Source organism: Malaclemys terrapin, chromosome 23, assembly GCF_027887155.1.
Source record: "Malaclemys terrapin pileata isolate rMalTer1 chromosome 23, rMalTer1.hap1, whole genome shotgun sequence".
NCBI classification, from domain to species: domain Eukaryota; kingdom Metazoa; phylum Chordata; order Testudines; family Emydidae; genus Malaclemys; species Malaclemys terrapin.
The window spans coordinates 4,456,775-4,484,085 of NC_071527.1; the positions used below are offsets into that span (position 1 = coordinate 4,456,775).

General features: G+C 47.9%; 1 protein-coding gene across 1 annotated transcript; it reads right to left on the reverse strand.

Annotated features, from left to right (window-relative positions):
* Positions 1–415: 415 nt before the first annotated feature.
* On the reverse strand, positions 416–27,311 carry BIN2 (bridging integrator 2). The gene is made up of 13 exons (XM_054012795.1): positions 27,086–27,311; positions 20,989–21,069; positions 20,427–20,481; positions 19,166–19,260; positions 16,134–16,229; positions 15,652–15,759; positions 15,071–15,156; positions 11,952–12,027; positions 10,097–10,179; positions 7,716–8,754; positions 6,151–6,225; positions 4,187–4,282; positions 416–1,603 (listed from the first exon to the last, which is right to left on the reverse strand). Exons 1-13 carry the CDS (start codon positions 27,161–27,163, stop codon positions 1,493–1,495), a joined length of 2,079 nt encoding a protein of 692 aa, XP_053868770.1. The 5' UTR covers positions 27,164–27,311; the 3' UTR covers positions 416–1,492.

Consider the following 27,311-nt stretch of genomic DNA (forward strand, 5'->3'; position numbering starts at 1 on the left):
ACCCCAGGGATCGAGCCTTGTCACGTCAGAGCCCGCGCTAGGCATGGGCAGCTCAAGGGGCTCCCCATTTGCTTTTTATTATAAGATCTTGCCTGTTTTAGTATTGGGAGAAGGGGCAAAAAATTCTGGTTTAGGGCCCCCAGTGGGCTAACACCAGCACGGGTCACCATCATGTGCCTTGGGGACAATCACCAGTAACCATGCATGTGGCAGACAGAAACCACAGCGTTGCCAAGAAAGTGAGGGAAGTAAATCTTTTGTGGATTCAGCCCTAACGAATGGTGCATTGATATAACCAGCAGCATAGGTAGTGGGTGAACCACCGGCTGGGGGAGGCTAGCCCCTGGCCGCCCCCCCAACCTGAGGACCCACCCCCCCATCCCCTGCCAGAGCCCCCCTCAGCCCTGGAGCACCGAGTGCATGCCCCCCCCAATCCCCAAGCATAGGGTGGGCAGCACGTGGCCCCCACGCCTGAGCACAGGGCAGGCGGTGTGTGGTCCTCCTCAGTCCCCCCCCAAGCACAGGGTGGGCAACCCTAGTCCCAGCTCCTCTTGTCTCCCATCCCTGAGCACCAGGTGGCACGGCCCCAGTGCCCAGAGCCCCCCAGCCACCCCAAGTCTCGGCCGCCCTAGCCCCAGTATGCTGCTTCCCTGAAGAGGACGACCCTGTGGGCAAGCAGGGCTTCAGGGTCCAGGGAGGAGCATGGAGGGGGCCACGCCGGGCTGTTTGGGGAGACACAGTCTTCCCCAGCCTCTGCGATGCGATGCCCTGCCCATGACCAGCAGAGCCACACAACAACTCCTGCCCCTTCAGATTCTGAGCCCGAGTGGTCAGAGCAAGCCCCCCACCTGAAAAGCATCCCCAAGACAGCTGGGCCTTTCCAGGGGCTCACCTGGTTTGCAGGAAGGAGGGTCTCATGGGGCTGCTAAGGGATTAAGATCCTGATTCACCAAAGCACGGAAGCCCATGCGTAAAGCTAAGCACACGAGTGGCTGCAGACATTTCCATTGGGATTACTCAGGTGCTTAAAGCTAACCACGTGCTCTCTGGAACCTGGCCTTCACGGAGCATAAATGCCGGGGTTTTGAAGCATAAGGATAAAACACCCCCAACTATGCTGCAGTGTGTTCAACCAGTGCTTCACTAATTGTTTGGCAAAAACAAATCGGGACAGCAAATTCCCGGATATTTACGGCGGGGGGAGATTCAGGTTTCTGTACTTTTTCTAAGGGGCATGCAGCAGATACTGTGGAATCATCAACCTGAAGCTTGTTCCTACGCCAGCTCCATTAATTCCCACTTACATTCATTTTGTTTTGAGAGATGGGTTTTCTCTCCCGTCCCCACATGCCCCGTTGCAGTTTGACATTCTGAATCAGATGGACGCAGCAAAGCTCTCTCTGGTTACAACTGCAACGTTACTGCTTTCAGAGAGACATAAATAGATCCTGTTTCCCTCCCACTCCGCCCCAGCCGCTTTGATGCGCTGGACTCATTCGGAGGAGATGGGTCTGATAAGCTCTTGGGGGAAAGCTCTCTTCTGTAAGAGATCCCGGTTCACCTTCCAGTCGCTCTCTTTGAAGCCGGTCAGAAATCCTTCTTCCTGGGGAGAAAATACAAACCTGGGTCAGGACCAGGAGGAAGAGTGGAAAGGAATTTCTAAGGCTGAGTAGCAGGAAAATGTTCCCGACAGTGAGGTCTGTTGGACTGTGAACGTTTCCCAAAAGTTACAGGGTGGAGACATGGTTTGGGACATTTAAAACTAGATTAGATGCAGCAGTACAGAATAATCCTGCATTGGGTCCAGAGAGATGGACTGGGTGGAACCTATCCAGTCTTTCCCATTTAATGATTCAAAGAGGAGTTCTTTGCTTTAAAGTCACTTAGGATGTGTGGAAACCCAGTTCCCGTTAATTCTAACTGGGGTTTTTGAGTCTATTAGACAGCTCTGAAAAATCCAGCTTTAATACTGCACTTCTCTTTCGTTTTACCCTCTTGCGACAGCATCTTCATCACAGAGACAGTACACAGATTCAAGGGTGCCGATGAAGGAACCAATTAATGAGCTGAGTGGGAAATGGTTTTTCTATCCTGTGAGTTTGAGGGTTTGAAATTTTTTTCCTGTCTCAAATCAGGCTGAAAAGTCAAAAGCTCAAAAATTTTTGCAACCTGATAGTCCAAAATTTATTTTGCATCAAGTTCATTAAAATGTTTCATTTAGATTTCGACTTAAAAAAAAAAGCTTTTAGTAACAGCTAACTAAAATTTCAAACCGAAAAGTTATTTTGAACCAGAAAACAAAACTTAATTTAGAAAACATTGAAATGGGCCATTTCAACAATTTTAAAGTGTTTTCCTCCAAAAATGTTCTAATCAGATTTGTCAAAACCAACCCTTTCCCGTGGAAAAAATTGTTTCTGTGAACCGGCATTTTCTGATGGAAAAAACGTTTCATCAGAAAATTTCCAGCCTGCTCTACCAATCTGCCTTTAAATCTCTTCACCAACAGGAAGTGACTTATCAGCACCAAGGAAATAGATTAGCAAGAGGAGGAAGGCGCTGGGAGATCAGTTAATGATTGACTGACGGTCTACCTAAGAGGAATGCATGCCGCTGCAGGCACTGTGCCTGCATTTTATTAGGCCTTGTGCTCATGGGAAAGTTGCACTTGTATAACTGAAGGTATGAATTTAAACCGGCGCAAACACTGCACAGACACTTTTAGACTTGGTCTACCCAGTTCTTTTACTAGTATAATGATGTCTGTTAGAGGTGTGATTTTTTTTTTTTTTTTTTTTTACTCAAAGTTCTACCAGTACAACCCCTAGTGTGGGCTTATAGTTATACCAATATGGTTTATTCCCCTTCCTCAGGGCCAGCTCCAGGCACCAGCCCAGCAAGCAGGTGCTTGGGGCGCCCAAGGGGAAGGGGAGGCATGTTGGGCTCTTCGGCGGCAAGTCCCTCGGTCCCTCTCTGAGGGAAGGACCTGCCGCCGAAGAAGAAAGCAGCGTGGTGGAGCTGCCGCCGATCGCGACTTTTTTTTTTTTCTCCCCCTGACGCTTGGGGCGGGAAAAACCCTGGAGCTGGCCCTGCCCTTCCTGTGTGGTATACCTGCACCCACCCTAATGAGGGTACATCTACACTACAGGGGGAGTCGATTTAAGATACGCAAATTCAGCTATGTGAATAGTGTAGCTGAATTCGACGTATCGCAGCCGACTTACCCCGCTGTGAGGACGGCGGCAAAATCGACTTCTGCGGCTTTCTGTCGACGGCGCTTACTCCCACCTCCGCTGGTGGAGTAAGAGCGTCGATTCTGGGATCGATTGTCGCGTCCCAACGGGACGCGATAAATCGATCCGAGAGGTCGATTTCTACCCGCCGATTCAGGCGGGTAGTGTAGACCTAGCCTGAGAGTCGTATTGCTTTAATTATACCAGTATAGTTAAAGCAGTACATCTTGTGTGTGTGTGTACCTAAACCCTTAATCCAGTTTAAGAGTGGTTTACTTCTGTTTAGCTCAATGGCTTTACTGCTATAGCTGTACCAATATATTAGACTGGCAACGCGCTCCTAAAGTGGACGCAGCTTATACCAGCAAAACTGTGGTTTCACTAGTGTAACTTATTCCAGTGGGCCTCCTCCCCCGTGAGAGAAAAGTGCAGTTTTGCCGGTATAACTGTAGCTACACTAAGGTCTTTTGCTGGCTGTATTGGTCACAAATCACACCCCTGACTGACATTGCTATGCCAGCAAAAGTTTTTAGGGTAGATCTGGCTTTAGTCAATTAGAAAGAGGTTTAATTAAACCAAAATAAGAGCATCCGCATGCCGCCTTTTGCACCGGTTAAATTGTCTTTTTTAAACGGATACAATTTAAAGTTAGACTGTGAAGCTTTCCCACATAGACAAGCCCTTACATACTGAGAGAAGAGATTGCAACAGGATCATGTTAGGTCCCGCATACTGTGTACGTGAACAGGAAATTGCCAAGACATCCCATCCCCCATTATGGAATAGTCAGGCCCTTTGTTTTCAGTTTTTACCGATTTTTACCAAAAGTTTCCCGGGCTTTACAAAAGCCATTATTTGGTTTTTACCAATTTTCCCCCCCAAATTTTGGAAGTGCTGGAAATCCCACGAACCGCCTCCCCGCTCTGGAATGAGAGATGGTGGCTCGGTGTTACCTGGCCCTGAGAGTTGGATACCACCAGAATTATCTCCCCTTCCCTGAACTGCAGATGATTTTCATCATCTGACGTGTGAGTCTGGATTGCTTGAGCCTGGAATGGGAAAGATGGGATTAGTGAGAAGTTACTTTCCTTGGAATCACTGACCCTTTCCCCACCAGCAGGATGAGATGGTACATGGTGGAATTTGGATACATACATTGTGTCAGAATGGTGCAATTGTCTTTTGATAGTCACATTCCATACCATGTGTAATTGCTTAATTAGCAGGTCCCTTTCAGATGACACCCCAGGGAGCAGCACATACCCAGACTGGGAATACTGCTAGGAACGGCTGCTGTACATTATTGAGGGCACGGACGCCAAAAAAAATATGCATCTGAAGGCAGAATTTAGCCCTTGGAACGAATTTTTTTTTTAAAGTAGCGATGGAGCAGGCAGGCAGGAGAACGTGGATTCCCCTGGGATTCTCCTGCCTGAAAGTCCGAAATTTGTGTGTCCCTAAAATGTGAATGCAAAGGGCTGCTGCTGGTGCCATCTGAGGAGGGCAACAATCCCCCCTCCCGCAAGCTGCTGATTACATCACACAGCTGATTGCCATCACATTGTTCACTCTGCTTGTGTGTGGTGTCGCTTTCCCCTATCTGTCATCTGCACTGTCTATAATTATCAGCTCTTCCTGGCAGACACGATTTTGTGTTTGTACAGCACTTCCCACAAAGGGGCCCCAGTCTCGGCTGGTTCCCTAGGCACTACCGTAATGTGCATGCTTAATAACAGTAATGAATAATATTGACAGAGGCCAGGATTACACTACAGAGTTTCATCAACATGGTTCTGTCAATCAGAGGTGTGAAAAAAACACACCCTTGACTGACAGAGGTATGTCAGCAAACCCCCCCTATGTACATGCAGCTATACCAGAAAAAAAGAGTCCTTTTGCTGGTATGGCTTATGTTGTTGCGGTTTAACTATACTGGGAAAATAACTCCTCTTGCTGGTATAAGCAGTGTCTTTACTAGGAAGCACTGCTGATACAGCCGGTGTAGTGTCAACAAGCCCCCTGGCACCAGCGAAACACACAATTCCTTTGCTGAAGGTCAGCCTTTGAATCAACCCCAGCTGTGTCATTATTGGGAATTCATATTAGACTAGCACTTAGAGGCCCCAACTGGGATTAGGACCCCGGTGTGCTAGGTGCTGTACAACACCATAGGATGAAATGGTCCATGAAGAACTTACGGTCTAAATAAATAAGACAAAGGATGGGAGGGGAAACAGAGGCAAGAAGCAACGTGCTCAAGGTCACACATCAGGTCAATGAATCCTGGTCTCCTGACTCCCAGGCCTGTGTCCTAGCCACTAGACCAGCTCTGCTCAGCCTTATGTTACAGCAGGTAGTTGGTGTTTCTTAGACTATAAGAATGGCCAGACTGGGTCAGACCAATGGTCCACCTAGCCCAGTATCCTGTCTTCCAACTGTGGCCAAGGCCAGGTGCCCAGATGCTCATCAAGTGATCAGCTTCTGGGACTAGGCTAGGGACGCCATTGATGGACCTATCCTTCATGAACTTACCTAGTTCTTTTTTGAACCCTTTTAGAGTCTTGACCTTCACAACATCCTCTGGCAAGGAGTTCCACAGGTTGACTGTTGTGTGAAGAAATACTTCCTTTTGTTTATTTTAAACCTGCTGCCTATTAATTTAATTTGGTGACCCCTGGTTCTTGCGTTATGTGTAGGGTGACCAGATGTCCCATTTTTAAAGGGACAGTCCTATTTTTTGGGACTTTTTCTTATATAGGCGCCTATTACCCGCCACCCCCTGTCCCGTTTTTTTCACAGTTGCTATCTGGTCATCCTAGTTATGAGAAGGAGTAAATAACACTTCCTTATTTATGTTCTCCACACCAGGCATGATTTTATAGACCTCTATCATATCCCCCCTTAGTTGCATTCTTACCTTGAAGAGGAAGTCCACAGGCAGCTCATGACTGCTGTTGCCTGTTTCACCATCTGGGGTGAAGCCAAACATGATCTGAAATTAGAAAGACATTTTATGGGTTCAGTTACTCTAGCTTCTTTGCCCACACACAGAACTATCCCTTTGGCTGGCCCTCTTGGGCTTCTGGTGGCGTCACAGACAAAACAGAAAGCAATTTTGCAAAATAGTTTTTAGAAAATACGATGTAGGAGCTATAGTTGGGAACCAGAACTAATCCGGTCTTTCGGAGTCCCTGCTTTCTTCAGTGGAATCTCAGATCTTCTGTTTTAGATCCAGATGTCGCTACTCTTACATGGCCAGCAGCCCTCTGGAGAAACTGAGACTACACCCAGGGTGAAGCACTAACAATTGCGTGTCAGGATATAGGACAAGTTGACCCTGCAACATTTCCACTCCTCAGTCAACTCCTATCAAGGAAGAGATTCACAGGTGCAGATCACTAACGGGGAACGCTAAGCAGCTTCATGTCCATCGGAGGAGCTTTGAACACAGCACGGATCATTTGCTCCTCCCGGGGAAAGCCGCAAACTTGAGTTAAACTTTGCTTTATCATCGTCCTATCACTCATACTGCAATAGCGTCTAGGAGCCCCAGTCAAGGACCAGAACCCCACTGCGCTAGGTGCTGTACAATGACAGCGATTGGATGCAGTTTGTTTCCTCCCAAATAGGCTCTCTCTTTTTCACGGCTGATGACAAGGAGCACGACTAGGCCAAGCGAGCGTGCTCGTTTTTAAACACGTGCTGACTGGAAACGCCTTTTGCTCTGGTTTCGGGACAAGAGAGGCACAAACCCCACTATAATTCAGCAGCCGTTGGGTGCCTAAATCCCTTAAGTTTTATGAAAATCCCAGCCTTCCTGTGCAACAAGAGCCTGGGAAATGGATGGGTGAGGGAGAGGCTAAAAATACACGTTTATCTTCAGGGCACTTGTGAGCGCTTCTGGGTGCGGGGAAAACATCCCATTTGGGAGAGCTGGAGACATAGAAGGGAGCCATAGGGAACATATTGTTGTGTGAGAAATGACTATCCAAACACAACTGGGTTTGGAACAAAAGGAGGAGGAAACTAGTCTTATTCAGCAAATACTTTCCAGTTAAAAAAAAGCAAACCACATCATGGAGTGACCCAATTCCTTGCTGCTGGGAACTGCTCTCCTCCCCGCATTGTCCTGCAAGCTGAATAGGGGAGCATTGGAAGCTGGGAAACTTGCAACATATTTTGCCATGGGCAAATTGCTTTTCAGCTGCAAAGGCTCGTGTAGGCAACAGACCCAGGTGACTGTCCTGATACAGGCCCTGGTTGTCAGTAACATTTCTAGCAAGGACAAGTACAATTCAAACGGGTCTCCTCTCTGGGTCCTAGCACCTCACGCCCGGCTTCTCCAGTAGCCTCCCTTTCATCTCCTCAATGCACCCGCTTGCTCATTACTCCCATGTTACAGCAGATACCTGCAATGACTTTACTTCAGGCCACTGGTCAGCAGCCAAACCCTTGTCCCAGATTCGTTCTGTTGTCTCTTACCTGCGTTTCAGTCACCGTTGGGGAAACGTTTAGTTCTTCCATGCTCCCCTCGCTGTCCCGGTCCTCTTCGGCCTCCCTGCTTGGCTGGCAAAGGGTCCGCTCAGTCTCTGGTTGTGGCTGCTTCTGGCCTTTGGCCCGTTCCTCTGTTTCGGGTGGACTGGAGCCACTGGTGCTGGCTGGGTCTTGATGGACTTCGTGGACTGGGGTGGGAGGGGGAGAATCTGTGTCAGGAGGGTACGTGGTATTTTCAGGGCAAACTAAAACCTCACCGAGGGGCAGCCCGTTTCCTGGCTGACTTGATTCTTGCTGGGGAGCTGGGGGTTGGGTATCTCCTGATGGCTCCATCTCCTCTCTCAGGTCAGGTGAAGGGGGTGCTTGCAGAGATGGGATTTCATGGCTCGCCTGGAGTACAGAGCATTCATTTCCCCCCTGCAGTTCGCTAGCCTCGGCCTCAAGGCTCTCTGGAGTCTGGGTTTGGGCTGATGCACCATCAGAGGGCGGCGGAGACGTTTTGGCTTTGCACACCACGTCAGTTATAGCGGCAGATAGAATCTCCACAGCCGTAGCTGCTGCAACATCTTCAACTCCCCGGTACGACCTCTCTGTAGCTCTGCTGGGTTGATCCAGCGTCCCAGTTTGATTTTCATCCTGGAGTTCATTGGCACTGGAAGACTCTGCCTCCACCTCTGCTGCTGACAGGGATTCTGTCTTGTCATGCGCCGGAACAGCAGGAGAGGTAGGTGTCTCATCCTGGATTTCACTGGCACCAGAGGACACGGACTCCACGTCTGCTGCTGACATGGACTCTCTTTTGTCAGGTGTCAAAACAGCAGCAGGAGACGCCGGCCGCTCATCCTGGATTTCGCTGCCACCAGAGGATGCGGCCTCCCCCTCTGCTGCTGAAGAAACAGATTCTCTCTTGTGACATATTGAATTGTCAGGAGGCAGCGCAGGGGTCCCATCTGCAGCATTTCCCAGTGATGTGAAAACGACAGGAGGACGACTCACCGGGGAGGAGATGACCAGTGAGCGCCTGTTACTGCATTAAAGAAGACATCGCTTTTACTTGCATAGGCCGTTCTTTCTGTGACACAGGTTACCTATCTAAGTACTTTGCACCTACTCCAGGACGCGGCACCCTACATTAACACCCCCCTTCCCCCCAATGCATATAACCCCAGCAAGAGTACAACCCGGCCGTAGGCTCCAAACAGACAGACTGCAACAACCAAAATGCACATTTCCTAGATCCCCAGACGTCTTTAACTAATCCCTGTGTAGTGACCATCAGCTTGGCCTTCACCAGGGATTTCCACAGCTAAAGCATGAGCCTCTAGGACGAACTAAAGGATGAATTCCCCTAGCTTTGAACTGCAGCAGACTTATTCTCTCTGGGTCAGGCCCAGGGTAGGGGTGTGAGGTCTAAACCACACCTTAACCAGTGGGTTATATTGGCTGAAATGTGTGAGATTGCCTCAGTGAGTCTAGGAGTATTTAAAATCCAGCCTCCCCAGGAGGGCAATGACTATACCCACTTAGATTTCTCTTCACTTCCCAGTGATAACGCTATAAAAATCCAGTATCAAAAACACACACGTTGACCAGAGTACGTCCGGCCAGGAGTTCCACCCAGGGGTATCTTAGCCAGGGGTTCTGAGGAAGCTGCTCCAGAGACAGAGGTGAAGATTTTTAAAAAAAGCGACTAATGATTCCGAAGTGCCAACATTTGAGACGCATTTATGGGCTCTGATTTTCAGAGACCAGGCACTCAGCAGAGTTTGAAAATCAGGCCCCATTAAGGAACCTCAGCCCAGACTTCTGAGGGTTGAGGCAGCTCCCACAATCAATAGTCTGATTTGAAAATCTTGGTCAGAGTCTTTGTTCCAGTTTGACATTCACATCATTATTTTTTGTGATTTACTGCATTATATTTATATTCATTTGAAGAAACAGGAAACCTCAGAGAATCCTGGCTTGAAGGCATAGGAGAACATTCTCCATAGCTCCTAAGGCCTGGTCTACCCTACAAATTTAGGCCGATGGAAGCCACCTTATGTCCACCTAATAATATATGCGTCTACGCTACTAGGTCCCTTCTGCCAACTCAACACTCCTGTAACATCGACTTAATTACTCCACCTCTGCAAGAGGCGTAGCATTTAATTCGCTGTTGATGGGTCAGCAGAGAGGCAGCATAGACGCATTAGTGACACATTAGAGAAGCTTAAGTTCCATCGCAAGTCAATGGGAAGTAGGAGCTTGACTCACTTTAGGTACTTTTGAAAACGTTCCTGATCTAACATGGTGCCCAGCGCTCCCCATGTTTGAGATTTAGCATCCCTGTAGACCTCATCTCCCTTGAGAACTGGAAAGCCATTTACCTGGACACCCCTTTAATGATAAAGACCTTGCTGGAGTGCTGCTTTTCCAGTTTGCTCATCACCTCATACAAGTCGTGGTTCAGCTGAAAACAACGGGAGAGAAGCAAACATCAGAACCTAGAATGAGATGATACGTCACCGCTTTCTCTTCTTGTATCAGGGAGAATTAGTTCAGATGGTTTCTCTTCACAGCCCTGCGAGCATGGACTTCTGCTCACGCCCTGTCTGAACCACTATAACATGGACTAGCTAGACCAGTGTTTCTCAACCTTTTTGATACCAGGGACTGGCTTGCTGCCTTCCTAAACTGTGTCAGGGAAATCCCAGGGACCGGCAAGGAGACTGCCACGGACCGGTCGTTGAGAAACACTGATCTAAATGACTCAAGACAGGAAGTTGCTTCTGGAGGAGCCCCATGGGCAGCGGGTATCAAAGGCTGAGCCTCCCCAAACAGCCCTGCATGGCCCCGCCCATGCTCTGCCCTCAGATTCCCTCCTTCCCAATGCTGCACTTCAGGGTGGGGGGGCTGTGCCACCTGCCCACCCACGCACCCGATGCTCTGGGGCTGGAGGGGGGCACCACCCACCCGGTGCTCCGGGACTGGGAGGGGGAGGGAGGGCATACCACCCGCCTGCCCTTCTGGTACTCTGGGACTGGGGAGCACTCGGGTGGGCTGGGGAGGGGGAGAGGTGGGGCCTCAGGCAGGAGGGGCAGGTCAGGCTGGGGGCTAGACTCCCCGAGCCCAGGGTTCACCCACCGCCCATGAGGAGCCCTCTGATTCCCCCTTCCCTTCATTTGGGGCTGCATTTCCCGCCCCCCACGTTCTCCAAATCTTCCCTTTAACCAGATCATAACAAGAACCAATGATTGGACCTTAAAGCCAAACAATTTAAAATTGTAAATCAGGCAGACATTTTTTGAACGGTGAGGGTGATCGAACCATTGCAAGAAACTACTGAGGGAAGTGGTATCTTGAGGTCTTCAGATCAAGATAGGACGCCTTTCTGAGGTGCTGTAGTCAAACACAAGTACGCAAGACAAATCAGACTCCTGAAAGGGGGCCAGGAGTCTGGAAAGGTTGAGAAGAACTGACGATCGAAGAGTCCCTTTAAAAATCAATGACTTTATCTATGAAAACCCCGTTCACAAGGCTCTTCTGGGATATGCTAGTGACAAGTCTGGTTAACACAGATCGTCCGACAAACAAGAGAGCAACATGTAGATGGAACACAAATTCCTTGGATAAACTGACAAGGCCAGTGAGGGAAATCTCTTGTATTGGACCAACTTCTGTTGGTGAGAGAGACAGGCTTTTGAGCTTCCACAGAGCTCTTCTTCAGATCTGGGAAAGGTACTCTGAGTGTCACAGCTAAATACAAGATGGAGCAGATTGTTTAGCAGAAGCTGTTAACACACATTTCAAGGAAACATACAAGTTGAAGTGGCCTGTTAAGACCTTTCCAGTCATGGTGGGAGGCAGGGCCTCCGAGAGCGGGTTCGGGCCCCAGTGAAAAAAATTTTTCGGGCCCCCCAGCAAGGGCGGGCCGGCTAAACAGGGCCGGGGAAGCCGGGCCCCCTTCCGGACCGCCAGGCCCCAGTAATTTGTACCGGCTTCCCCCCACTCTTGTCGGCCCTGGCGGGAGGAGGGAAAATACAACTAGGACCAGAGGTGGGTGACTACAGAACCCGCAGATTATTTTTTTACCTTCCTAACTGTCCTCTAGGTGGCAGCAGAGGGCGATTATTGTTAATGCTCAAAGGAACAGTTTTTAAAGCAACTGAGACCCCATTACTAGGAAAACACATCTTCTGGGTGTCATTTAACAGGTTCTTATTTTAAGGGCCAGTCTCTCACCTTACTCATCTCCTTATAGAAAATGTCTCTTAAATTGGAAATATTCTGGAAGATGGTCACGTAGCAAGCAATGCGGCTGTTCAGAAAGAAACAAACAAAAATGCAAATTGAGTCATGCCATGCAATGAAAGGAACAGAAGGTGAATAAATGAAAAGAACAGGTTGGAATAACAATTGGGTAATCGATGAGCAGAACAACTTACCCTTAGGCGGTGATGGAGTCTCCATAACTTGAAGTCTAGAGATCAAAACTGTCTGTCTTTTTAAAAAGAGATGCTTTAAGACCCTAACTTCTGTTTGAGCTAATGCAGAAGTTACTGGGTGAGGTTCCTTGGCCTGGGGTATGCAGGAGGTCAGACCTGATGTCAGAATGATCCCTTCTGGCTTTTAAATCTAGGACTAGTAATGCTAATCACACTGCACAGCTGTGGATTCTCTTTGTGTGAGATTTCACATCACTTTACATCCAGAGCACTATGAAGCTTCAGGTTTACTGTAGCCATTTTAAAGATGGGGTAACTGAGATACAGAGAGATGAATGGTCTTGTGGGTATATGGCAGAGCTGAGAACAGGAGTCCTGATTCCCTGTCCATTACATTAACCCCTCAAGTATACCTGCTTTGCTTTACCAGCTGTCTTGGTGCTCCATGAGCTGGGTATGTTCTCCGTGTAACTTAACGAATCGAGCTGGAGAACTGGCAAATTGAGCAGAGAACTGATGCAAAAGCTACCACATGCTGCCAGTGGAACTGGCTGGTAGGCAGGAGTAAAGTGGCACATCTGACTGGTCCACTGTGAGAGTGGCACATCTGACGGGTCCACTTCTATCTCCCGCACCTTGTCTCTTGAATGTGCTGGGACTGGCATGACTTCACCAACACTGCAAGTAACTGTTCTACTGTGCTCAGGTCTCCATCTGTAAAATGGGAATTACAATATTTCCCTGACAGGGATGGTGTGCGGGTACATTTGTGAAGCACTCGCATAGTATGGGGATGGCCCCCAATCCAAGAATCTAGATCACAGACATCATACTCCCCCTTTTGCAGGTAGGGAAACTGAGACATGGAGCAGTTAAGTGATTTGCCCAAGTGCATACAGGAAATCTGTGGCAGAGCCAGGAATAGAACCTGGCTGGAAAACTTAAAAAAAAAAAAAATTTTTTTTTTTTTGTTGCAGTCAAACATTTTTGCGAAAATGCATTATTTCAACTGGCCTTTGACGGAACGGCTGCTCAGGTCCAGAATGGACTTTCTGAAGCAGGGGAGAAGAGAGACAGAACCTGACTTTTTGGATCCAAAACGGACATTTCAACCCAATTCCGTGGTCCCAAAAACCTTTGAAAGGTTTTATTTTTGTTCCAATGTGGAGCAAAACCTAAACTTCGAACCCTTGAAAGTTGTTAAGAAATGGAATGGTCATTCTCTAGTCTACTGGGATTTCTATTGTATATAGGTTCTTATACAGTGCTCATCATTGTAACATCTGAGCACAATATAAGAACTTATACGGAGATCTAGTGTCTGAGACCTAGGGCAGAATCTTAACTGTAAGACCATAATAGAAACTAGCATTAACTACTACTCTTGGCCTGGTTCTATTCCAATACAAACTGCTTACAAATTAAAATGAGTAAAACGTGTCAGTAAATTAATATAATTTCTAAAAGCCATGGGTATGGCAGGGAGTTGGGTATCAAAAAGACACTGCAGGATGACAGGGGGCACGCACAACAGCTCTTGCGAACTGATAGATCATATAGTTTCGCTCCAGTTTGCATAGCCTTTTATTGTCGCCCTTTCAAACAAAGAAACATACAAATTTCAGGGTAGCAGCCGTGTTAGCCTGTATCCTCAAAAAGAACAGGAGTACTTGTGGCACCTTAGAGACGAACAAATTTATTAGAGCATAAGCTTTCGTGGGCTACAACCCACTTCTTCGGACCGAAGAAGTGGGTTGTAGCCCACGAAAGCTTATGCTCTAATAAATTTGTTCGTCTCTAAGGTGCCACAAGTACTCCTGTTCTTTTTGAGGATACAAATGTAATTCATTGTATTATTACACAGGACATCGGCCTCATTCTCATTTGTGAACTTCTACTGCCATCTTTTGGTCATTAATCATCGGAACTTTTCAGGCACAGCTCTCAAAGCACTTTCTCGAGAGAGCGCTCTGTGTATTATTCCCACAACAGCGGGACAAAGGAAGGTGAGGTTAAGGGCACGTTTTCCAAATTTGGCTGTGAATTTTGGGTTCCTGTTTTGGAACACTTAATTTTAGGCGTCTTAAGGCAGAGTTCAGCGTCTAACTTCAGAGAGCGACATTTTGGCCAGTGTCTTTCCTTAGGACACAATTCTTTGGTAAAGCAAGAGGAGATATTTGCTTGCGTGCTATAGATTTGTTGAATTGGATTGTGTATCACATTGTTGCATGGCTTGACAAGACGATAACTAGCCTTGGGTGTGGAATTGCTTCATCTAGTCTCCCCCACCCACCCTGTCTCCAAAACAGGCAGCAGCCAGACCTGTGACCAACACCCTCCACCCAATTCAGCTCTCTGTGGGGTGGGGAGAGAGGATGTGGTTTTAACATGTAAGATTTGAGGAGCTGGGGGTTAGAAGCTAGAAGGGTGACAAGGACCCATATTCATTAGAACTCCAGATTTTAACTCACATCAGATTAATTATTTTTTTTTGGTAGACAAGTTACTCTGTTTTTCTTAATTCCCAGCAAGAACCTCGGAATTGAAGGCGTTTAGTATACGGGTCAAAGATGTACTCATACTTTCCTCCAATCTAGATGTGAACACTAAGCCCTATTGCCTATCAGGGAAATATACCAGTGGGATAAAGGAGCTCATTCCCCAGGTAGGTTTCTCTGCCATTCAGCACCCCTGCTATGACCTGTCTCCGCCATAGCGCAGGGCGGCGGCAGGCTGAATTTTGCTTGTGAATTAAGAACGAGACGCTCTCTGTGTACCATGGAAATGAACATTTTGGCTCCCCCAGATCCTCCTGATTACATGCAAGTTCTCCTAGATTTAACTTGCCCTTTTTATGCTGCTCTTTAAAGCAGGGTGATTTTCCGGCTGGTTTAGCAGGCAGGGACGGGACGTTACCTGTTATAAAGAACGGGGAGCTCCTCTCGAAGTTCTTTGTTAAGATCCTCAAACACAGCCTGAGCTTTGTAGAATTCCTCTTCAGCCTGCATGACGGAAGGGGACAGCAACGTGCAGGAGGCATTAGCAAAACGGACGAGCTGAGCTGTCGAGGTGAGAGCCGAACTCGGCGCTACAAGAATCTTTGCACACAGGAGCTCCAGATACGCTAGGTAATTGGCAGTCCCTTGGGCAGCTAGAGCCAGTCCTGTCTCAGAGACTGGCTTTAAGGCCCCTTGAGATGCTTATCTGGGGCTTACCCCAGTATTCAGCATTGAAGGCACAAAAACCCTGGGCACAAATAGTTGCACGTGGAATGACACGAGCAAGTCACTTAATGAACCTTCTCCACAAGGGTCATTGCAGACAGAATTATTTGCGCTGCAGATCGGTGCGGGTGCAAAACTGTGTCCATTAGGTGTGTATCATAGGCCAGGGTGAGGCCCAACTAAAAGCCAGGACTGATCAGGGCCGGTCGGAGCTGAAGCTCTGAGTTACATGGGAGCGGCTCCTAGGTTCTACTCTGCACGGGCAACCTTTACCTTTGCAATCTTAGCTTCATCCTTCTTCTTGGCATTCTGCAGCGCCTCCAGGTGATGCCTGGTGCTGTCGTAATCCACCAGCTTCCGCCCCCGTTTAGCAATTCGCTCCTGGTCAGAAGCCAAATGCATGGAAGGTGAGTTAGTTCAGGAGAAGGCCCTTAGCACAGGGAGCGATACCCTCCTGTTCTGTACCTTCGAATCTATCCACAGCCCTGCTCAAGGGTGTTGTACACCTCACCCAGTCATACTGTACCTTGAACGCCTGGAACACCTCATGACCACTGTAGCTTGTGCCTAGCACACGGTGCATTGTCCCTACCACTGTGCTGTGTACGCAGTGAGCTGTGTAGTATCTGTTGACGTTGCTGCCCAGGGCCCATCCTGTGCTCCTTACTGTGAATGCAAAGCCTCCTACTTTATTTTGTAGTGGGGTCGGGGTGCGACTTTCTGAAAATACAACCTACGTTTAGACTTGACGGTACCTTAATTTCACCAAATTGAGCCATGTAGTTCTCCATGGTTCGCACGGCCTGGTCGGCTAGTTTTTCCTCATAGTCTTCCCACAGGAGGTCATTGCTCTGGAAATAAACACACGTGGGACATTTGAAGGGCTGCTGTGTCCCTAGACTCTCACCGCCGCACTCCGTTCCCTAGACTGGTCCGGGTCAGGATGGTTCAGCGGTTGGAGAGCTTGGCTGGGATTTGAGAGACCCAGGTTCAGTCCCCTTGTTTGCCACAGGTTGCATGACCTTGGGCATGTCACTTAGCATCCCAGTGCTTCAGTTTTACATGTGAGATGAATGGCAGTTGCCTACCTCACGGAGGCGTCATGAGGATAAATACAGGTACTATAGTGATGGGTGCTCAGAAGTACAATGACTAGATACAATTAAAAAGAAGAACAGGAGTACTTGTGGCACCTTAGAGACTAACAGATTTATTGGAGCATAAGCTTTCGTGGACTACAGCCCACTTCTTCTAGATACAATTAATGCTTCAGGCTCGTCTTTCGAGTCAGTGGATCACTGAAGGCTTCATTATAAAATAAACACACCAGATAATTATCCTTCCAAATGATACGCCGGTGCTTGGGTCTGTGCGTGCATTTGTGTTTTCAATTAGTCAGTAAACCCCATAGAAGTCAAAAACTTGGTGAGACCTTCCAGGTGGATTTGGAGACTCCAGGCACAAAGCTTCTATTCATGTTAAGCCTCTGAGTTGGCTCTGAAAAGGCCAGCCCTTGGTCTCACGCAGCGTTGGGGTAGCCGTGCCGCTCCCAGGATATGAGAGAGACACAAGGTAGGTGAGGGGATATCTTTTATTGGACCCACTTCTGTTGGTGAGAGAGGGGATCTTCTGAGCTGACACAGAGCTGAAGAAAAAGAGGCTTTTTCCCTTCCGCTCTGCATCAGCTTGGAAATGTGTTTCTCTCACCAACAGAAGTGGGTCCAATAAAAGGTATCGCCTCGGCCATCTTGTCTCTCTAACCACTTATCTGTAATACCCACCGCCAGTCTAGCCAGCTCCTACCACAACAAGGCTCACTCTGAGTGTGGCTTTGAGGGGCTGCTGTAATATAAATCATCATCCACGCCTCCATCCGCATGGGGCTACCTTAGGGAAAGTCCAGAACAATGTGAAAGTTGCCTATTATTCCTTTTCTATACACCTTAGGTACTTATATGGTCCATTTGAGCATCTCAAGCTCTTTGATGTATTTTTTCCCCCTCACAACCCACCTGGGAGGTAGAGCAGAGCTATTATCCCCTGTGACGCATGGCTAGAAAGGGTTAAACATCCTGCAAAATAAGTAACCCACAGAAGACCTGTAGGGAGATAATTTTTGTGTATTTACATATGCATGAGTAGGGTGGACAATGAAATCAACAGTCCCTGTCTATGCTGTATTCTGATCATTCAGAGGTCAAAAGAGCATCCTGTCACGTAAATGAATTGTAGACACAGGACATCTCAGTATTCATCTCTCCTTGAAATGTACTGTGAATGGTGGCGGAACAAGCAAATGGCCTTATGTTAATTCGTATAGCTAAGTACCAGTGATGGACCTCCTTCAAAGTCTTCCTAATTACCTTTTGTTCCTTAAGGAACTCCAACTTGTCAAAAGACATGAAATTGTATAAAAGACCCTTGGGTCCGGATTCTGTCATCTCAGATCTGCTTAGACTTCATAGGGGAAGTTTGAGTTGCAAGACCGAGGTCCCAGTTATGCTGGTATGCCCTGAATGTGAGATTTGGACATTGGACTATAACCTATGCACTGAATTCTAAAGCAACTACGAAGCTCACCATCTCTGCTATGAATCTGCACCTCAATGAATTGAGCTCATGTCTGGCTGTATATAGATCTTTTAACCATATTCTCTCTCTCTCTCTTGTTTTTTTAATAAATTTTAGTTTAGTTAACAGGAATTGGCTGTAGCGTGTATTTGGGTAAGATCTGAAACATTCATTAACCTGGGAGGTGATGTGTCCGATCCTTTGGGATGGGTCGAACCTTTTCTTTTATATGATGAAATAAGATTTATAGAAATTTTCATCATATTTGATGTGGGTACCTGGATGGGGGCATGAGGCTGGATCACTTTAAGGGAACTGTGTTGTTTGGACTTCTGGGTAACCAGTAAGGTAATAAAGAATCTGTTTTATGCTGGCTTGGTAAATTTAAGTATTGGAATATCCACCCGCTTTATGGGGTTTGGCTGCCCCATTCTTTGCAGTTCACCCTAATTGAGTGAGCACAGCTGGCTCCCCATTAAGATCCCGGTCTCAGTGGCATTGTCGTGCTTGGATGCACATTACCACAGGTTAAGGGTTTTGGATCAGAACCACACGCTTGTCAAAATTTTATTTTGATATTGGAGAGTTTAAGGATTAAAAATCAGTGACAGTGAGTGACCCATGATCAAGGCCCTGACAGAAAAAGCCGGGAAGAATTGTACTCACAGAGGGGGTTGTTTTTTAAGAAAAAGGCCCCAGAGCAGGAACTAAGAAAGCTGTTAGTTGCCAGTGATAAGGAAGCAGACCCAGGGAAAATGCTTACGTGGAGAAACCAGTAGCTAGAACTTGAACAAAAGCAAAAAATTGCTGATATGGAAGGAGAAGCTGCTGAAAAAGAGAACACTAATGTTTTGAACATGAACAAAGAATGGCAGATATTTGATTTCAGGAACTAGAAGCTAAGGCAAAAGTGGACAGACTTAAGCTCCAACTCAAGAGAATAAAGGAACAACAGGAACTGTATCATTCTGGAAAGCCAGCTCCTCTCAACAGCAGAGATGGGAATAGATAGGTAACTGAGGCACAAAAGAGGTTAAGTGACTTGCTCAGGGTCACACAGGAAGTCTGTGGCAGAACAAGGACTTGAACCTGGTTCTTCCAAAATACAGGCTAATGCCCTAACTGGACGAGCTGTCTTATTACTCCACTCTTCAGTGAATGAAGATTTTCTAGCTAGTGTTTCATGCCCAAGGGAAGATTTCATCCCATCTCTTACCTCCGCAATGGCTTTCAAGTCGCCATGTCCATCCCATTCCACATTGTAAATTTCATGCAGGGTTTCCGACACTTTCTTGGAACTTTCGTGCATCACTGGAAGAGACAACCCGGCATGTGGCAAAACTGCTACCATCCCAGAGTCCTTAGTATCCCTTAAGCCATCTTCCTGGCTGCATCATTAAGGTTTAGAGCTACCATTGGAGTTTCCCAGTGAAACCTTCACCCCCAGATTTACACACATCCCGTAGGAATAAAAGACCATAACATTAACAAAAGTCAGGCACCCAAGAGAATAAAACCCAAGGTGAACGTGGTAAGCAAGCAAGTTTGGGATAAGGGGAAAGCTGTCTGACTGGATCCAGGAGTGACTTCTTTTCTAAGCCTCCCAGGAAATTGAGATGCACAGTTCCCCACTGAAATGAATGGGATGTGTGTCTAAATCCCCTAGGAAGGCTTTGAAAATTTCAGCCCTAAGACTGTAGCCTTCCAACACTGGGAGGTATGGCAAATATAGGTAGGAAGGGTGGTCTGGTAGTGGAATTGGGACTCAGGAGACCTAGGTTCTACACCCAGCTCATGCAAGACACTTAGTCACTCTGTGCCTCAGTTTCCCATTTGTAAAATGGAGAGGATAGCACTGCTCTACCTCATAGGGGAACTGGAAAGATGAAGCCCATTAAGGACTGTGAAACATTCAGAAACTACACTGATGGGGCCATATAAAAACTTAGATAGATACCCATTTTACAGACAGGGCCAGTGAAGCAAAGCAACTGTCCAAGGCCACAGAGGGAGCTAGTATAAAAGGTGGGATTAGAACATGGTGGTGCCTGGCTCCCAGACCTGGTTTGGAATGCTAAAAAATATCATACCTCTCGCTCTAAAACAAATGAGGCACCTACTGTTGCTAATCCTGCAATTTTATCTCAAGTCTTGAGTTATTTGATATTTTCCCTAAAGCCCCAGCTCCTGGAGTCATGTGGTTAGGTGAAAATCTCCACTTTCGTTTAAAAAAAAAATGTTCCTAGACCTCATGGTTGCAGAGAAAGGCTTGAAAATGTGATCTAAGCATGACTCAAGAGATTCAGAAGCCAAATAAAAAGAACCTCAATTTTTTTTTGTTTTAAATTCTCATGATTTTTAGGCCAGTCTCATGATTTTTTTAAGGGTCGGGGTTGGCCGCATGGTGTGTCAGCAGCGATGTGGCAGGGAGCCACGCAGCAAAAGGTAAGTTTGAAGAAGGAACTGGGGCTTCATACCTTTCACAGCACTGAGGAAAGACTTAAGGTCCTTGTAGAGTTTGTGGCCTTCAATCTGAAAAGCAAAGAGCAACAGGGAAGGTGCGTGTCAGCAGCTGGCGTTCTACCCTGCACTTCTACTACAAACAGCGAGAGGCAGAATTCACCGCATCGGCCACAGTGGGGAAGGGGAATGGAGCAAAGTGTATGAGTGGACTCAAAGAAATCTGCCCTGCTGGAATTCAAGCAGTGGCTGGTTATACCAGAGCGTGACTTGGAAAGAAAACCAGCCTCTCTCTCACCCCTCCCTGCCCCACTTCCACTCTCCAATATCTCATCAGACACCCTCTCCCCCTAGTTCCTGATCTACTCCCCTTCTGCTATATGGGAGATACCCCACCGCCGCTCCTTCCTTCATATTTCAGGAGAATCCCCCTCCCTCCAGATGTTCAGCGACCCTCCCCCCACATATCTCAGATGAACCCCCCCCATGTCCCTGCCCCTCCCATATTTTAGAAGATCCCTCCCCGACCCTCGGTCCCCATGTCTTTCAGGATCTTGTCTCCCTTCAGTCAGACCCAACCTGTTGCTGCTGGAAATCGTAAGCGCTTTGCTCGAACTGCTCATCTTTGGTTTCTACCGTCTTGCCCAGTTTCTGCAAAACCTGGCGGTAGAAAAAGACACCAAGTTTAAAAAAAAAAAAAAATCTCCCTGGTAAAAACTCTTAATAAACTATATGGGGTGCTATGAAGTTCCCATTTTAATCTCTAAGGATGAGCATGTGCGGCACCTCGTACAATGGGCCATGATCTCAGATGGAGAATCTAGCCACTACTGTAATTAACAACAATTACTCGTCATTTGAAAGTTATTTCCTTGTAATCTCTCATTCCATGTACAGCACCGGGCACAAAGGGGCCCTGATATCAGCTGAGGCATCTAAGTGCTACTAATTGTATTAATATTAATAATTTGAAAATTATTCTCCTTTCAACTGGAACATGCGAGTATTAGTAATTTTCAATTCTGCACCTAGGTTTATAGATTAAGGCCAGAAAAGACTATTGGCAGAGCTGGCTCCAGGCACCAGCCCAGCAAGTTTGTGCTTGGGGCGGCAGATCCTAAGGGGAGGCATTACGTCCAATCCTAGGGTGGCACGGTCGCCCTTTTTTTCCTTTTTTTTTTTTTTTGGTTCGCCGCTTCGGCTGCCCTGTAGGGGGCGGCGGCGGCACAGAGGAGGGGAGCACCCTGCTGGGAGCAGACTGCACACTCCGTCTGCTCCAGCCGGTGCCAGGCCTGCAGCAAGTCCAGCAGCCCGTCCTTCCCTCCCTGCCGACCTTCAATTCACCTGCAGGCAGGAGCGGTGCGGAGCCCTCCCGGCAGGCGGCGCGGCGGGAGGGGCCGAGTGGCGAGTGCCCCGGCTGAAGGAAGCCCTGGCCGCCCCCCTTCTCTCTCTCCCCCCCGCTCCCTCCCGCTCCTCCTCGCTAGCCAGGGCGCGCACTCTGCTACCCGGGGCATGTCTGCAGCGCAGGGAGTCCCGCTAGCCAGAGTGCAGCCACCGCCCGCCCAGAGGCTCGCCAGCGCGGCTGGGGCAGGCAGCCGCGAGCCGCTAAGTAAGCGGCACTGAAATTTTGCACCCTGGGGTTTTTTTTTTGCTTCGCCGCTCCTTTTTTTTTTTTGCGCTTGGGGTGGCAAAAAAGCCAGAGCCGGCCCTGACCATTGGGATGATCTGGGCTGATCTCTTGCACAACACAGGGCAGAGAATTTGACCCAGCGTTTCCTGAATAGATCCTGCGACCTATTTTGAATCCTCATCTTGTGTAATTATTTTCCAAATGAATTTCACAGAGGATGCAGATTTAAAAGCTCAATGTAAGTTCATCTTTGAAGCAAAACAAGCTTGTGTTTGGCAAAAGCTTAACCTTGCTGCAGTCTGAGCCACCCACGCAAGATGACATGCGGTGGAATTTCAAAATCCCCACTTTCCTCCTTTTGCATCAACGACACTCTGAACAAATGAAACCCAGGCCCAGTGCGCCCCCTAGTGGTGACTGGGCCATACATACAGATTGACGAGGTTTGCTGCAGCCTTGGCTAGCTCATACCCTTACATCCGGAGGTCCCAAGTCTGATCCCTGCTACTGACAACCCACCCACGTGCATGCCATAGTGGGGGTCTGTAGGGGGATTTGAGCTGGCTTGGGGCTCAGAAGGAAGTGTGTAACACGCGTCCATTCCACCGTGGCACTCTGCGCCCGGTGACGACCCATTCAGGGGTTCAGCCAAACGCGTACTGCACTTGGGTAAGCTCTGCACACAGGCCTCCACGTTCAGAAATAGGGACGTAAGCATGTGCGTAAGTGCTTAGTTTAGGGGTCGGCAACCTCTGGCACGCGGCTCACTAGGGTAAGCACCCTGGTTGGCCGGGACGCTTTGTTTACCTGCTGCGTCCGCAGGTTTGGCCGATCGTGGCTCCCACTGGCCGTGGTTCGCTGCCCCAGGCCAATGGGGGCAGTGGGAAGCCGCGGCCAGCAGATACCTTGGCCTGCGCCGCTTCCCACCGCCCCCATTGGCCTGGAGCAGTGAACCGCGGCCAGTGGGAGCCACGATCGGCCAAACCTGCGGACGCGGCAGGTAAACAAACCGGCCCGGCCTGCCAGGGTGCTTACCCTGGTGAGCCGCGTGCCAGAGATTGCCAACCCCTGGCTTAGTTGAAACAGATGTTTTCATGACTTGAGACCAAGCCAGAGCAGAATATCCAGCACCGCCTGCCACTTCTGTGGGCTCAGTTCTCTCTTTAAATAATTTTGAGCCCAGTGTTGTCTGATGGTTCACGAGACTACATGGTTGGTAACATTATGAAGAACTGATATAACTAGTCACACTGTACTCTATAAAGCAGAAGCAGCCCATCTGGAGTCCAGGTCAGCTAACTTCTCCCCACCCCAACATGGGCCGGTCAGTGACATGTCCAACCTCTGAGAGAACATCTGCACCTCCGAGCTTCTCTCTTCTCTCCTCTGGAGTTTCCCATCATTACTCACAAAATCCTCCTCCTCTTGAAAAAGATCCCCCCCCCAATCAAATAGCTTTAATTGGATGAAGAGTGAAGTTCTGGGAAATTAAACCCAAATGGTGAGGAGCTTGAAATACAGAACATGGGAGGAAGCTAGCCTGCAGAAGTTGGTTTCTTTGAGAATCAGAGGTGTGTGTGTTTCCTAAATTGCAAGGCCAGAAGGGACCATTGTGATCATCTAGTCTGACCTCCTGGATAAAGTACAACTTATGCGAGAACTGCCCCAAAATAATTCCTTTAGAAGCATCTCTTTTACAAAAAACATCTAGTCTTGATTGAAAAATTGCCAGTGATGGATAATCCACCATAACCCTTGGTTAATCTTTCTAATGGTTAATTATCTTCACGGTTAAAAATGTATGTCTTATTTCCGGCCTGACTTCATTTAGCGTCACCTTCTGCCCATTGGATCATGTTGTACCTTTCTCTGCTAGACTGGAAGAGCCCATTATCAAATATTTGTTCCCCAGGTAGGTACCTAGCGTCTCACCAGGAAGAGAGGGTTTCCCAGGAAAGCTGTGAAGGGACCACATCTAGACAGTTCCTTTCAGCAGGATCTGCACATATTATTCAGAGGGTAGCTGGCCCCAAACGTTTTGGGCAATGTGTAGAAATTCTACCCAGGTTATTGAACTACATGAAATATCTACAAGAGAAGAGGGCTCCATCCAATGAGCACAGAAATAATTAAACAATCTACGATGCATATGTAGCCCCCATGATCTGAGCTCCTCAAAATTTTTAATGTATTTATCCTCAGCACCCCTAGGAATAGTGCTAGCATCCCCATTTTGCTGATGGGGAATTAAAGACACGGAGAGAATAAGGGGCTTGTCAAAAGTCACCCCGGAATTCTGTGTCAGAACGGTAGAGCAGGGAATCTACTTCAAGGGAACCTAAGAAGAGACAAAACACAATAATTTAGTCTCCAAAGACTTTTCCAAACCACTTCCTCTCTCTTCTCCTAGATGCCAAATGAAAATCCACGTTCTCATAGTTAAGCACACCACCACTTTCTAGCGCGCTCAAAAGTTTCTTGCCTGCGTTTGTGGTCAAACAAGAGCAAACGCCTTTCTGCATTTTCACACATCTGAATTCTGGAGGGGTAGAGCCAACGCTACGTGGGTGTAGCTGACAAACAGCAGCTCAGGCTGACAACGACCCAAACTTGCAAACAGCCATGAAGGGTGGGGACAAGTTTTCCTAGTCAGGAGGCTGTACAGCTTCAAGGGTCCTTCCTAGACTGATTTAATCTGTTCCGGAGGGATAGCTCAGTGGTTTGAGCATTGGCCTGCTAAACCCAGGGTTGTGAGTTCAATCCTTGAGGGGGTGATTTGGGGTAAAAATCTGTCTGGGGATTGGTCCTGCTTTGAGCAGGGGGTTGGACTAGATGACCTCCTGAGGTCCCTTCCAACCCTGGTATTCTATGAAGATCATTTCAGCTGGCAAGGCGATTTACAGGACAGTAAACTCTGAAACTGCGCTTTCCCAGAATAACTTTGCAGATGGTGCTCCAGATGCCTGCATGCAAATTTAGCACTAGAAACTGCTTGCAGTTTCGTGTCAGATTGACAGCCCTGGAGACCGGAGCCTTCTGGTTATCTCCGAGAACAAGTACAGGATGGACAAGCTTCCACACCCTGCCTCTATTCTTACTTTGGATATATCGACACTGCAATCAGAGCTGTCACTGCAGCACATGTCAGCTAATTTGGGTACCAATAGCAGTGAAGCCACAGTAGCATGGGTTAGGGCTAGTTGCCCAAGTTATGTACCCAGGATCCTGGGTGGGCTCATACAACCTGTAGTGCCTTAGACTCCTAGAATATCAGGGTTGGAAGGAACCTCAGGAGGTATCTAGTCCAACCCCCTGGCTTCATTGCTCTTGGTACCGGAATTAGCTAGAGCAAAGCTAGCTCGGGTATGTCTACATGTGCTGTGGTGAACATAAGAATGGCCATACTGGATCAAACCAAGGGTCCATCTAGCCCAGTATCCTGTCTTCCAACAGTGGCCAATGCCAGGTGCCCCAGAGGGAATGAACAGAACAGGTAATCATCAAGTGATCCATCCCTTGGAGCCCATTCCCAGCTTCTGACAAACAGCCATTGATGGACCTATCCTCCATGAACTTATCTAGTTCTTTTTTGAACCCTGTTATAGTCTTGGCCTTCCCCACATCCTTTGGCAAGGAGTTCCACAGGTTGACTGTGTGTTGTGTGAAGAAATACTTCCTTTTGTTTGTTTTAAGCCTGCTGCCTATTAATTTTTAAACCTGCTGCCTATTAACACCTCTGATTGCAGTGTAGACATGCCATTGGAATGGAAGGATAATTCATCCAAGGTCCATGCAATCTTTGCTCCCGACTGAGACTACCAGCTGGGAAAAACCTATTATGTGACCAGTAGGCCCCATTCAATGAGACTCAGATACTATAGAAAGATGGAGGCCAGTTAGGGCTGCTCACATGAGAGGATTGATAGGATGAGGCTCAAGGGAGCTAATCAGGGCTAAGCCATCATTTCTACTGCTGTAGGACCTAGAGAGGCCTTTAACAGGTCAAAACCCCAGAACACTGAGTGCCATAGAAACTTCTTAGAAGACAGTTGTCCATTGGAAAGCAGCTGGAGATCACCCCTAACTGATTTCCACACAGGCCGCCACCAGCCATCAAATGTCACTCACCCTAAGGGTCAACACCAGTGACACGGAGGTGAAAGATTCAGCTCAGGATTTCTGTGCTTTGGTCAAAGGGAGATATGGTACTGGTCTGTCCTGACTTGGACAGCGTGGCTACGTCCTATGCCAGAGTGAAACAGGCAAAAATCCTATGCTTTCAGAGATGCTGCACTTAAAAAGGAAGAAATACCAAGGCTAGAGGAACCAGCAGAGGCCAGCTCTATTTCTACCCACTTCCTGAGCCCAGCCCCCATCTCTTCCTGATACAGTTCATAAAAAGAGAGTTTAGGCGGTTGGCTCGTGCTAGCATTTCTAGAGTTAACTCCACTTGCCAGCCCTCCGCCCTGTTCGGGGCTTGCTCTCCTTCCAAAGGAACTGCCCTCAACCACTCAGTACTTGCAGGCCACCGCTACTCGGCATCATCATCCATGGCAGACGCATTTTGCATGACAAGGTGATGTTTTTGGGAAGGTTTGGAGGGTAACAATGCAACTCAACTCCTCAGAGACCTTTGGCGGTAGATCGAATCAAGCCCCCCTGTAGTAACTGTAGGTAGCACTCCATGGAAGTTAAGCCAGGTAGAGATACAAGGTTAATATTCTCTCTATTATTATTATTATTTTTGTTAAGAAGAGCTCCAGTCAACAGAGTCAAGCTCACGGGGCGCAGGACATCACCCTTGCTATCATCAACGCAGCTGTCTCAGCACATTTCATAATACCGTTGAATTATAAATACCATAATGATTGCAAAAGCACTGGGAATTAGACACACACAGCCTAGTGCTCAGAACACGCCTCCCACTCACTCAGTTGCATAGCATGATTTCTCAGCCCCCTAAGAAGCTGGACAACTGAAAGCGGATGCTACGGTCTGAGCTTTCCTTGCAAAGGCACAAAGCAGTAACAAATGAATGAAGCGTACCTTCTCTTGGGCTCGGCTAAATCGCTTTTGGACCTGCTTTGCAAACTGCCCGGCTCCTCCCGTCTTACCATCTGCCATGGCTGCAGCTCACGGTGCAATTTCTGTTTTCAGTATGAACTTGTGGTTTTAAAGTTTTCTGGGGGAGGAAGTAAACAGACCGTCAGCTGCCACCATGCTCAGCATCCGCTTAAAATCAGATCAGGGAGCGTTAATTTCCATTGCTGAA

Excerpts from the sequence above, each read along its gene's own strand:
- BIN2 (XM_054012795.1), bottom strand. The coding sequence starts at position 27,163 with ATGGCAGATGGTAAGACGGGAGGAGCCGGGCAGTTTGCAAAGCAGGTC. Across the intron at positions 20,482-20,988 it reads ACGATTTCCAGCAGCAACAG|ATTGAAGGCCACAAACTCTA; the intron begins GTTGGGTCTGAC and ends TTTGCTTTTCAG. Across the intron at positions 19,261-20,426 it reads TTTCCTCAGTGCTGTGAAAG|TGATGCACGAAAGTTCCAAG; the intron begins GTATGAAGCCCC and ends TGTCTCTTCCAG.